Consider the following 12,534-nt stretch of genomic DNA (forward strand, 5'->3'; position numbering starts at 1 on the left):
CCCTCTCTCTCTCTCTCTCTCTCTCATGAGTCCATGTGCCCTATAGTAAACTTAAAAATGAAAAAACAAATTAAAAAAATGTTATCTGTTAGTCTCTATTTTATTGACCTTTTGAAAAATTAATTAAAATTTTTTTTACTTGTTTATATCATGAAAAAGGAAGACAGAGAGAAAGGGAAAGAAAGCCAGGCAGCCCCGACAGGGTCCTCTTGCTGTGGCCCACTCTCAGGCCCAGTCAGCCTGGATCACGGGCTTGTGTGGTGCACCTGGCATGGTCAGGGAGGGCCTGGGATGTGATCCCAGAGCTTTTCTATGTAGGTTCAGTTGTACTACCACAGTACCACCATCTGGGCCCCAGTTTTATTGACTTTTAAAAAAATAAGAAGTGGGGATTTTATTGAAGGTCTTTTCATGATCCGTGGAGTGTATCATGTGATCCTCTCATTAGATGTATGAATACGGTGAATTATATTAGTAGATTTTTCTAAATTATTCCTGGAATAAATCTCATTTGGCAGTGGTGTGGTATTGCATTGGTTTCTGTTTGTTAGTATTTTATTTAGGATTTTGTATTGATGTGAGTAAGATTGGTCTTGGCTTTCTGATTTTGTCCTGTTTCTATTAGATAATTATTGGCATCACTTTTATACCTACTTCAAAAAAAAGAAAGGATTTGGAAATTTTCAATATGTTTCTGCCCTCTGGAACAATTCGTGTAGTATCCTTGGTGTGTAAAGTTTGGTAGAATTCCCCCATAAAAGCATCAGGGTCAGGTGCTCGTTTCTGTGAGGGCAAATTGTTGACAACTCTCTGTGCTCCCCTATGGAAAGGGGTCTTTGTAAGCTTTCTGAAGGGCTGTATCAGTGACGACAGCAGAAAAGATTCTAAGCAGGGTCAGCCTGGATGGGGAGATCAGGGATGGCAACTGTACTCTAGGGCGCTGGTAGAATTCAGAGGGCAGGGAGAAGGCAGGAGATGGCCTGTGTGGGCTGGCCAGCGGGGGACAAGTGACTGGCTCAGGCGGTAGCGAGCTGTCGGAGGCTTGCAGCGTGAGAAGGCTGGCGAGGCAGCGGGGTGGAGTGTCGGCCGGCCATGGGTGGAATGGAAAGAGAGGAAGAGCAGAGGGCCTGGGGTATTAGGAAGAAGCGTATCTGTTTCGTTTCGTTTTTGTTTTCCATTTAGGCTAGCTAATGGGATGTCACCAGGACTAGTGATACCTGGGAATTTCTGTACTAGAAGTTTGAAGAGAAGAACTGTATGGGAGGAGCCGTCTTAGGTAAATATGAATAGTAAGTCAAAAGACTGTCAGGCTGGATGCAAATAATAATAGGTGTCTTGCGCATTGTCCATGTGTGAAAACGAAGGGAAACGCGCACATATGCACAGAGTCCGTCATCCACGACAACCTGAGTGACATAAGCTGCGGGACAGCCCTTCCTCTCGGGAAGCAGCGGCAGGGCATTATGGCGTAGTGAATTGTGCTTCTCAGAGCCATGACGTTTTGTGTTTGCAGGATGGTTGGGGTTACTGTTGGTTTAGAGTGGTTCAGTGTCCTCACCTTTGTAGTCATGTGAGGAAGACAGTTCAGTGAAGAACATGGAGCCCTCTGACTTGGCGATCATGGCTCATCAAATACGGGGTGACCTCATCTTTTTGTTGTTGCTGTTGATTTTTTCATTTCTTCCACAAGTGAGAGAGAGTCAGAGAGACAGCATCCCGGACAGGGTCTCAGCATGTGATCCACGCAGCCTCTGCCAGCCCTGGATCATGGGCCCGTATTCCCTGCATATTCAGGAAGGTCTCTGGAGCCGCCCAGCGTGGGTCAGACTCGCCAAGCATTCATTGCTCTTTACTGCCATGTAAGCTTCTGCTCTGAACTCAGCATTTCTCCCTTCTCTGGACCTCTCTGTCCTCACGTGTGAAATAATACTTGGAGGCATTAAACTCTAGGGCTCCTTCTAGTTTTCAAATCTATGATTTAGTCATTAAGGTAAAAAAAGAATATTCCTTTCAAGTAGTTTTTGGGTCCCTCAAAGCATAACCCATTTCTGTTATTTTTATTTATTTATTTATTTTTTGGAGAGGTTTTTGCTATAGGGTGCATGCGCTCACCAGAAAGAGAGAGGCAGAGAGACAGAAAGCGAGAAATCACCCCCCAGGGGGATGGCCACGCCGCAATCCCTTCTCCTCCATTCTCCTCTCGGGATCTTAGGCACGCACACACACGCGCCCGGTGTGAGTTTAAGCCACTGGGTCCGGGACTTGAACCGCTGCCGGCTATGTGAGAGTCCAGCGACATAGCCATTATACTAACTGCTGGTCCCAACAAAAATGTCTTTAAAAAAAATCAACACCCCTGGTTCCGATTCCCATTCTGTGTCTTATTTTCAACTGTGTGACCTTAGGCAAGAACATAGTCTTCGTTAGTCTCAGTTTTTCCGTCTGTAAAATGGTGGAAATCATGCCTATCTAAAAAGGTTATTGTGAAGATTATTCATAGTGTATATGAAGCATTTAGTGTATGGGCCAGCACATAGTAAGTACTTAATAGTAACTGGAATTATCTCTTCAATATCCATAAGGAGCTTCAGGGACTGTAGTACTTTATAGGTGAAAAGAGGAAAGTCTATCCTGCAAAGGAGGAGTTGGCTTGCAGAGCCGGAGGAGTACGAGTGTGCACGTGAGTTTTACTTTGACCCTGTAGGAGCTGCCCCTCCTCTTGCTAGAGGTGGTGGACGAGGCAGGTGATGGCAGGAAGTCTGGGGTAGCATTTGGAGAAGCCACTTACAGCATGTATTTGTGGACACCCGATCTGAACGCCTGAGCTTGAGTGATTGGCCCGTCTTCCAGTGGGCCTCGCTCACAGCTGGTAAGAAAATGACGGCCCTGGAGGGTGGAGGGGAAATGTGGGTTTCTCGTGCTTGTTGACTGTCCTCCAAGCTGGAGTAATACAATGCCCCCCCCCGCCTAGGAATACATATTTCCTAAGAGGTTTAGTTGTAGGAAATCTCCATCATGCTTGTATGTTATTACCCTTAGTTAGTTATTTTTTAAGTTTGCTATAGCGCATATGCACTCACTGGAGAGGGAGAGAGAATAGGGGGAAAGTAAAAAATCACTCCCACCAGGGTGGGGAGATGGCCACTCTGCAGTCCCTTCTCTTCCATTCTCCTCTCAGGATTTTGGGCACGCGCGCACATGAACTCGGTGTTATTTTCAAGCCACCGAATCTAAGACTTGAACAGTGCAATCGGCTACGAGGGATCCAACCACCTTAACCTCCGTGACACCTGCTGGCCCATTACCCTAAGATCGTAAGGGAAAAGACATGTTTGTATTAGGAGTTCAAAACCGAAAATGAATGGGCAGAAATTCTTTCCTTGCTTATTTTATTCGAGTGAGCTTTTTTGTATGTCACGTGGATTAGACATGGGAGTTAGTGCCCATTCTTTTAACATGCATTTGTTTGTTTGCTGGTGAAAAGTTGGGTTATTTCCACCTTTTGGCTATGGCAAATATTGCTAATCAGCTTATCATTTTAAAAGTATAGATGAAATTATACTTTCATAATTCCCACTTGGAATTATCGAGAGATTATTTTACTAATGGAAAGCATCTTAAAGTCTTTCTTAGTCATGTGAGGCCAGCAGGTGGAATGGTGGTTAAGGTGCTGGACTCCCACATGGCCGACCATGGTTCAAGTCCCAGACCCGGTGGCTTGAAAAATCATGCTAGGTATGCATGTTTGTGTTACCAGGATCCCAGGAGAAAAATGGAAGTGAAGGGATTGCAGTGTGGCCATCCCTCCAAAGGATGATTTCTCACTTTCCCTCTCACTGTCTCTTCCTCTGTCTCTCTGACAAGTGCGGCAAAAACCAAAACAAACAAAAAGTCTGCTTTATTCCAACCTTTTCACTTCATAGAGGAGAACTTGCCCAGTTAAGGTGAACAGACAGTAACACAGCCATCCTATTTTGAACTCATTTGCCATTTCTTAGCCCATTACTTAAAAGTATGAGAGCTTTGATGGTTATCCAAAGTAGCATCAGGGCGAGCAGGTGGTGTAGTGGTTAAAGTGCTGGACTCCCACATGGTTGACCTTGGTTTGAGTCCTGGGCCCGGTAGCTTGAAATTCATTCCGGGTGCATGTACATGCATACTCAAAATCCCTAGAGGAGAATGGAGGAGTAGAGATCACAATGTGACCATCTGCTCTGGGGGAGGATTTCTTATTTTGTCTCTATGGTGAGCACACTCACACTCTATAGCAATCTCTCTCTCTCTCAAAAAAAGAAAAAGAAAAGAAGAAGAAGAAAAAAAGTGGCATCAATTAGGATCTTTAATCCTGGAGGATGACGTAGATTCATAGGATAGTAGATTTAAAGAGAATTCCTTAGACCAGTGCTTCTTAAACTTTTTTGCTTAGATTTTTTTGGTATGAATCACTTTCTTTATGTGTTCCTTAGTTAATATACATAGCCTATTCCATCATTGAAGAAAAAAGTATTTGGTGAATGGATGAGCAAAGAACTGAAAGTAATTGCACGCATTAGTGGTTCTCAAACTTTTTAGTTTCAAAATGCAGTTTGAAGACCCTAAAGAGATTTTATTTGCGTGGATTTATCTGTACATTTTTATCATATTAGAATTTAAAACCAGCAAATTTTAAGACATTTATTAATTCACTAAAAGATATCAATAAACCCACTATAAGTTAGCATAAATTATATATATGAAAAGTTTTTACCATAGCAAGGTAATTAGAAAGATAGTATTGTATTATACACACACACACACACACACACACACACACACACTTATTTTAAGGTTTTTGCTATAGGGCACATGTACTCATGAGAGAATTCACCTCCCCAGGGTGGATGGCCATGCTGCAGTCCCTTCTCCATTCTCCTCTTGCAATTATGGGCGAACATGCACACAAGCCTGGTGTGATTTTCAAGCTGCCAGGACTTGAACTGTAGTCAACCATATGGGAATCCAGCATCTTAACTACTACACCACCTGCTGGCCCTGCATTGTTTTCTGTTTTTTCAAGAGTCCTTAGTACCTGGCTTAGTAGAAGATAGCTGGATTCTCATCGACTTCTTCGTTCAAACTGTTGTAAAATATGGTTAGGGTGGAAGTACATGAAGACTATCTGGCCTCGCATAAATATATAGTTGGGAAAGAGAAGTCTCTCAATAGCCTTTTCAGAAAATCATAGATATTCTCCTTTCATTCTAAACCTTCACTGCAGTGTAAAATCTGAAGCTGTACTATCTTCTGTTACATTCGAGTATTTGTTTATTTTGCATTTTACATAGGTGTTTTACCTACGCATGATTTTGTAATATCATGGTTCACGAAGTTTTGTACATCTTTTGAATGTCAACTTACTACTTTACATGATTTCCAAAAAGTCACATTTTTGTTACTGTCACTCCAGGTATCATTAGAAAAGTCTCTGAGTATTAGGGAGGCTTTAAGTTCTTACAGCGACTTATATAAGTCTTCAAAACTTCCTATTTTTCACTTGAAAGCTCGAATTTTATCATTGGCAACAGATGCTGTCAGCTGTTTACCTCAAGCTGACAGTCTTACTTGGTTCATATCCGAGAACAGGTCTGCCAAACACTCCAGTCTAAATAATTGTACTTCCCTCTCGTTCGTTCTTTCCAGTAAGTATAGAGCTGCATGTAAAGAGTGGTGCAGAGTGACTTGCCTGCCTTTCAGATGATCGCATGGCCGGTTTTTCTCTTCGGTCATTATACTTCTGCCTGCAGAAATGCTTTATGTGCACTTCCCATGTCGTTATACATAGCATTATGAAGGTATATCCCCAAGGATGAGACTTAATAAAAGTAATCATTTTTTATTGCTTTATCAAGGACACTCTTTTTTCCCCTCCCAGACACCAGGTATATTTATTGTTACCACTCAGCACATCTTTCAGTGTGCAAAGCTGCTTTGAGATTATATAGACTTACACTAAAATTCTGATCTTTAGACTCCAAAGTTTATGCTTTGTCTGCTGTTTCTCATCTAAATACTGTGGGCCTTCAGAATGGCCCATATCCAAGTTGGCTTGGCTGTTTCAGCCTTGGAGCTTTGGGTCTCATTTATTGGATATGGAGACATTCACAGGGATGGAAATAAGTACAATAGTCTATCAAGGACCCATAATTTTTTAAAAAAAATTATTATTTATTTAAGTTAAAAGAATTCATTCATTTATTTTAATTTGACCAGAGAAAGAGACACAGAGACAGGAGGAAAGTGGGAAAGCAAGCCATCAAGCCATCAGATCCAAGACTCAAATTACAGTTGGCCATGTGGGAGTGTCCAGTGCCTTAACAACTACACAACCTGCTGGCCCTCAAGGACACTCTGAAATGCAGGTAGTTTTTTTTTTTTTTTTAAAGAAGCTTTTGCCTCTTAGGGTGTGTGCGCTCACCAGAGTGATAGAGAGACAGAGATATAGAGAGAGAAAGTGAGAAATCAGTCCCCTAAGGGGAATGCTCACACTGCAATCTCTTCTCTTCCATTCTCCTTTCAGGATCCTGAGCACACATATACACACTCCTGATGTGATTTTCAAGCTACCGGGTACAGAACTCAAATCACGGCTGGGCATGTGGGAGTCCACCGACATAACTACTTCTCCATCTGCTGGCCCTTTTTTAAATTATTATTTTAAATTTTATTTTATTTCAAGATCTTTTATACATTCAATCACGTTATTTAGCTTTCAAAGTGAATATTCCAACATGTGTACATTTCTCTCCAGTCCAGTTGATAATACTATAAAGTTATCTTCAATAGATAGTACCCCATTTTTTTGTCCCATTAATGGCTATGCCTCTCTATTTTTTTCCTTAATGTCCTTCAGACTCAGACTCTACTCCTTCACCCACCCTCTTCCCACACTGTGTTTCTATATCCTTTAGTCATTCAGTCTCGGTCGTAGAGTGCGGACACTTGGTATATATTAAGTGGAGACATACAGTGTCTCTCCTTCATAGCCTGGCTTGCTTCACTCAGCAGTAAATCTTTCATATTCATCCACTTTCTGTCAAAAGCTAGGGTCTTGTTTTTTTTATGGCCGAGTAGTATTCCATAGAGTATATGTGCCACAGTTTTTCTATCCATTCATCTGTTTGTGGACATTTGGGTTGGTTCTGTGTCTTAGCATTTGTGACTAATGCTGCAATAAATATCCATGTGCAAGCACTTTTCTGATGAAGAATTCTTCTGTCCTTTGGGTAGATACCAAGGAGTAGAATTGCTGGATCATATGGTAGTTCTATCTGTAGATCTCCAAATTGTTCTCCACAGTGGCTAGATCAATTTACATTCCTATCAGCAATGTAAGAGAGTTCCCCTTTCACCACATCCCCACCAGCACTTATATATATTTTTTAATCTTAGTCATTCTGACTGGGTTAGGTGGTATCTCATTGTTTCTTTGACCTGCATTTCCCTTTCAATAAGGGATGTTGAGCATTTTTTCATATGCTTTTTGGCTATTCCTATGTCATCCTTAGAGAGTGGCTTTTTCAATTAATTCTCCCATCTTTTAATAGGGTTGATCATTTTTTTTTAGGACAGCTGCTTGAGTTCCTTGTGTATTCTGGTTATGCATCCTTATCTGTTGCATAGTTTACAAAAATATCTTCCCATTCTGAGGCCTGTCTGTTCACACTAATTACTGTGTCTTTTGCCATGCAAAAACTTCTTAGTCTGATGTAATCCCACTTGTCTATTTTGGGGATTATTGACTGTGCTTTGAGGATCTTATTTAAGAAGTCTTTGTCTACCCCAATGTCTCCCAGAGTTTCCACAGGGTTTTCTAGGAGCAGTTTTATAGTTTGAGGTCTTAGGTTTAGATCTTTGACCCACCTTGAGTTGATTTTTGTTTTTGTTTTTAATGTGATTGTATAATGGAGAATATGAAACCCACTAGGACAGTTTGGTATCATTTCTTTGATTAATCTAAAGTGATAGCTGTTTTGCCTTCCTATTTATAATATTAGTGCAGAAAAAGGTGAATCATGTATTATGAAAATCGTTTGGACCTCAAGGACTCTCTTAAAGTGTTTTGGGGTTCCCCAGAGGTTGACATCATCATTTTCAAATTTCTGACATAAGCCAGTGCTGCAGTTTTGTGGATATCAGAGGAAAAGTCTGCCATAATGCTAGGAGGAAAAGGCATGGTAGAAAGTCAGCACCTGAACTCACTTTACGCCCTCCTCAGCATCTAGCATCCATTGTGGTAACTGTATAAACATGCTCTTGGCACCCTGAGGATGGAGTCAGCCCTACAAAAGCAGAACTGGGTGTTGAGTTTCTAAAACCATGCTCTCGTGGTTATTTGAAAACTATTTGGCATTTTAAACTCCCATCTCCTCCTCAACACTGAAATTTAATATCATGTAATTGACACCAAATGATGATGTCAGGTGTTTGGGTCATGACGCCATCTGTTGGCAGCATGGCTTTGGAGTTCCTCCCAACTGAATTTTTGCTGCCTCACAGCAAAAGTTAAAGAGCAGTATATATCGAGAAGTGGGTGCATGAATCTTTTAGTTGACCTGGTTTCAGCAACTTTGTGTTTTCATGTTAGAATACTGTTTTCAGTGACCAAGTTAAAAATGAAATGCTTCAAGTAAGCAGCGTTCATATTTTGGCATTTGTGTCAGTGGGTCTAATGTTCCCCTTCCCCTTTCCTTTGTTTTCAGCAATGGAAGAGTTAATAGTTGAACTTCGTCTCTTTCTTGAACTTCTGGACCATGAATATCTAACATCGACTGTCAGGGAGAAAAAGGCAGTCATAACCAACATTCTGCTGAGGATACAGTCATCCAAAGGTGAGTCTCCTTGAAACATCTGACCTGTTGTCTTCCAATCCCTGTTGGCTTACAAACCATCTTCAAGCCCACCATGTTTTTTTTTTTTTTAAAGTAAATTTATTTTATTTCTTTATGAGAGAGAGAGGGTGGGAGTGTGTTCATGAGTGTGTATGCATGTGTGAAAAGTGAGAGAGACACAGGCTCTCTTGATAGAGTCTTATCACGTCACAATCTGCTTCCTCCATCCCTTCCCAGTCAGGAGTGTTTGAGGTTGAACCTGCGGTTGGCCATGTGGCTTCCAGCACTGCAGTGCAGTGTACTACTGCCTATGCCTCCGAGGCTGGACACAATTCTACCGTCTCTCTAAAATGTATTTATTTGTTCATTAACTTATGAACCTACTTATTCATCATGTTTTCATTGAGGGCTTATATTTGTACCAAGTACTGTGTTAGCCTTTAAGTATAGAAAGACAAAGACTTTAAGAAGCTAGTCGAATAGTGGGTAGTGTGTTGGCACCCTCAGGGGCACCCCAACATTTGCAGGTGAACTAGAAAGACCCCAAGGACTCAGCATATAATTGTCCTTATTCCTGCCAGGATACCATACACAGCTGTGAGGACTCCAGCCTCACTGGAAGGGAGGACACCTGGTGGGGTCTGGAGAAACACAAGGGGCTCCCTAATTCTCTGTCTATCCCGCAGGGGCTACTTGCAGCACCCTCTTCCCACGGCAGTGTTGTGCAGTGTTTCTGCTAGGGAAGCTTGCTGGAAACTTAGCACCTGAGGTTCCTTCTTGGGCAGGTCGGATAGGCTGTCTCCACCTGGCAGGTAGCAGCATTCCAAACTCCCAGAAAAGCCAGTATTCAGCATAAACCGTGTTGTTTGCACAGTTTAGGCACACTAGGCCAGTCATATCAATTAGAAAAATGATGGGAACACTTCTGCAACCCAAGTTCCCAGATGCCAGCCAAGGACCACCTGTGCCTATAGACCCCTTTGTATAGACAGCCTCGGGCTTGCTACACGAACTCTCATATGCACAGTGGGTAAGACAGAAAAATAGGGCATAATAAAGCCTGCTCTGGGCCAGCTGGTGGCCCAGTGGCTGGATCTCACATGGGCAGCCATGCAGTTTGAGTCCTAGACCTGGCAGCTTGGAAAACACATGGGGCGAGGGTATGGCTACATGCATGTGTGTGCCCCAAATCCTAAAGAGATGGAGGAGAAGGGATTGTGGTGTGACGTGCCCTGTGGATATCGCTTTCTCACTTTCTCTCTCTCTGTCTGTCTTCTGTGAGCACATGCGCCCTCTGACACATTACTAGATAAATAAGGGCCTGCTCCATATTGCCCTAGAGAGCATCAGAGTATTGGGAGGTCACTTGAGAGGAATCCGAACCAGTTTAGGGGGAGGTGAGAATGGTGGAGAGCAATGCTTGGAGAATGTCTAATGCTACAGTCTTTTAAATTTATCCATCTATTTCTTCATGCATGAGAGAGACAGAGAGACAGTACCTTCAAGCAGTCATGATACTTCAGTCCCCCAAGTCTGCCCTGGATCATGGCACACCTCAGGGAGCTCCCTGGATGTGAACACAGAGCCTCCCAGAGGGTCAGCCTCACAGAGTGCTGCACTTCACTGTGTGCCACCCTCTGTCCCTTGCTGTTCAGATCTTGAAGTCTCTGCTGAGCTGCAGTGGTACACAGATAGCAAGTTACTATCACTCAGAAGCCACTTGGGAGTCCTGGGTTTGGTTCCCAGCGTGATTGTGTGCCTGTAATCCTGGCTAACTGGGACACAGGGAAGAAGGCCTGTGAAATAATAAAGATGTTTAAAAGAAAAATCCCTACATCTCACCCAGCTCCCTCCTGCAGAGCTATGAGGAATGCATTTTTCCTTTATGAGGGGAGGGGAGTTGTAGGGTGGGGAGACAGAAATAGGCATTTGTGACAGAGTCTTGTCTTGTCACGTTGTGATCCTTCTTCCCCGTGTCCCAGTTAGCCAGGATTATAGGCACACACAATTATTTCAGTCATTGTTCTTATTTTTAAAATTTGACCAGGGAGAGAGGGAGAGAGAGAGAGAAGGAAAGTGAGAAGCTACGAGGGCCAGGACTCGGCCGTGGTCGACCATGTGGGAGTCTAGTGCCTTCACCACCATGCTACCTGCTAGCTATTATTTTTTCTAATTATTTTTATTAGTAGAGGTGTGTTCCTTTTCGCCTTCAGTGTGTCTAAGCTTCTCAGCCGTTCCAGGTTCTGGTCTGAACACACCAAAGTGTTTGACCCTCTGTGACTAGACGGTGTTTGCTTTCCCCTGGTTTCTGGACCTCTCTTTTTCTGCCCAGTGAGTTCTAACCCTTCTCTCTATGCTTCCTTCTAGATGTATCTTCTGACATTTTCCAAGTTACTTTTGTTTCTTCAGCTTTTTAATTTGCTTTAAACCAGCCACTGCTTTTTATTTATTTATTTATTTATTTAAAAAAAGCAGTAGTTTCCATTTGTTTGTTTTGTTTCTAGTTCTGCTAAAATCCTTGGGTCTATTGCAGATCCTGAAAATCAGGCATCATCAGGCTTTTTTATATTTAAATTCCTGGCCTCTGGTATAGTTCTTGATTCATTATAGATGATCATCATTAAGTGATTATTTTTTATAGTTCTTGCCAGATACAGAGTGTTGTGCCCAAAGAGGAAAACTCGCTTCTTCCTCTTCCCTGCCTGCAGTGGTGTGGTGCCCCTCACCTTGTAGTTCGTTATGTATGCATTTGCCTTCCCAGCTTGAGTACAGTCCCCGAGGGAGGTGAGCTTGGTATCGGTCATGCCATCTGTAAAGTATGTCTGTTACCGTGTCTGAGTTTAGAGCGCTGCTTAGTGAACATGCATGGATCCCAGGAAAGCGTCTGCTTCCTTAGAACACGGGTAAGTGTAGTCCTGAGTGAGGTTCAGGTAGAGCACTTGGCTTTGACAGGCAGCGTGGCATTGAGAGGAAAGGAGGTGTTGGTGCCAGCTGCATCGTTTCTAGCTGTTAATGTGTTGAGTAATTCTTCACTCTTCCTTTTTTTGGCCATAGCGTTTGTCCCCTGTGAAATGTAGAACACTATTCTGTCCCTTGCAGGATGTTGTAAAGGACCAGAGGAAATAGGTATCGGTAGTGTTCAGCTCGGGGCTGAGCTGATTGCTGCCGGTGGCCTCCTCCTCCTGCTCATCCAGTTCTGCGGTTCGGTGTCCCCCACAGGTTTCGAAGTGAAGGGTCATGCTCAGAAGCAGGAGCCCACCAGCAGCCTGCCTGCTCCTCCTCAGATGCCTCTGCCGGAGATCCCGCAACCATGGCTGGTGAGTTCTAATCCACCCTCTCAGCTGTCTTTGCTGGCCACCTGGCTTACTCCTGGGCTCTAGGGCTGGGGGGTAGAAGCCCTGCTCCTAAAGATGGAGGCCGAAGCTGCTAGGAATCGCCAATTGGAAGACCCTGTACGGGTAACCTTCCCTGAGGGAGCTGGTGTTTCTTTGCAAATCACTGGAACTACAGGTCCATGGGAAGCTAGTCTTCAGTCAAATTAAGAGAAAAAACACATATATATGTCAAGAATGTGTAATATATTTGACTTTTTTCATTCAAAATTTGTTTTTTGCATTTTTGTTGTTGTTGTTTCTGTTTTTTTTTTTTTTTTTTTTGGGGGGTTTTT

At 42.9% G+C, this 12,534-nt stretch overlaps 1 protein-coding gene across 3 annotated transcripts in view; it reads left to right on the forward strand.

The window, feature by feature from the left end:
- Positions 1 to 12,534, forward strand: part of AFAP1 (actin filament associated protein 1) — a 183,789-nt gene that overhangs the window by 61,490 nt on the left and 109,765 nt on the right. For all 3 annotated transcript variants that reach the window (XM_006153638.3, XM_006153640.3, XM_027773866.1), the window contains exons 2-3: positions 8,739 to 8,867; positions 12,087 to 12,184. In XM_006153638.3, coding sequence (XP_006153700.1) covers positions 8,741 to 8,867; positions 12,087 to 12,184 — 225 coding nt within the window. In that variant the 5' untranslated portion in view covers positions 8,739 to 8,740. The remainder of the gene's footprint in view (positions 1 to 8,738; positions 8,868 to 12,086; positions 12,185 to 12,534) is intronic.

This window comes from Tupaia chinensis, unplaced genomic scaffold (genome assembly GCF_000334495.1).
Source record: "Tupaia chinensis unplaced genomic scaffold, TupChi_1.0 Scaffold000384_1, whole genome shotgun sequence".
NCBI classification, from domain to species: domain Eukaryota; kingdom Metazoa; phylum Chordata; class Mammalia; order Scandentia; family Tupaiidae; genus Tupaia; species Tupaia belangeri.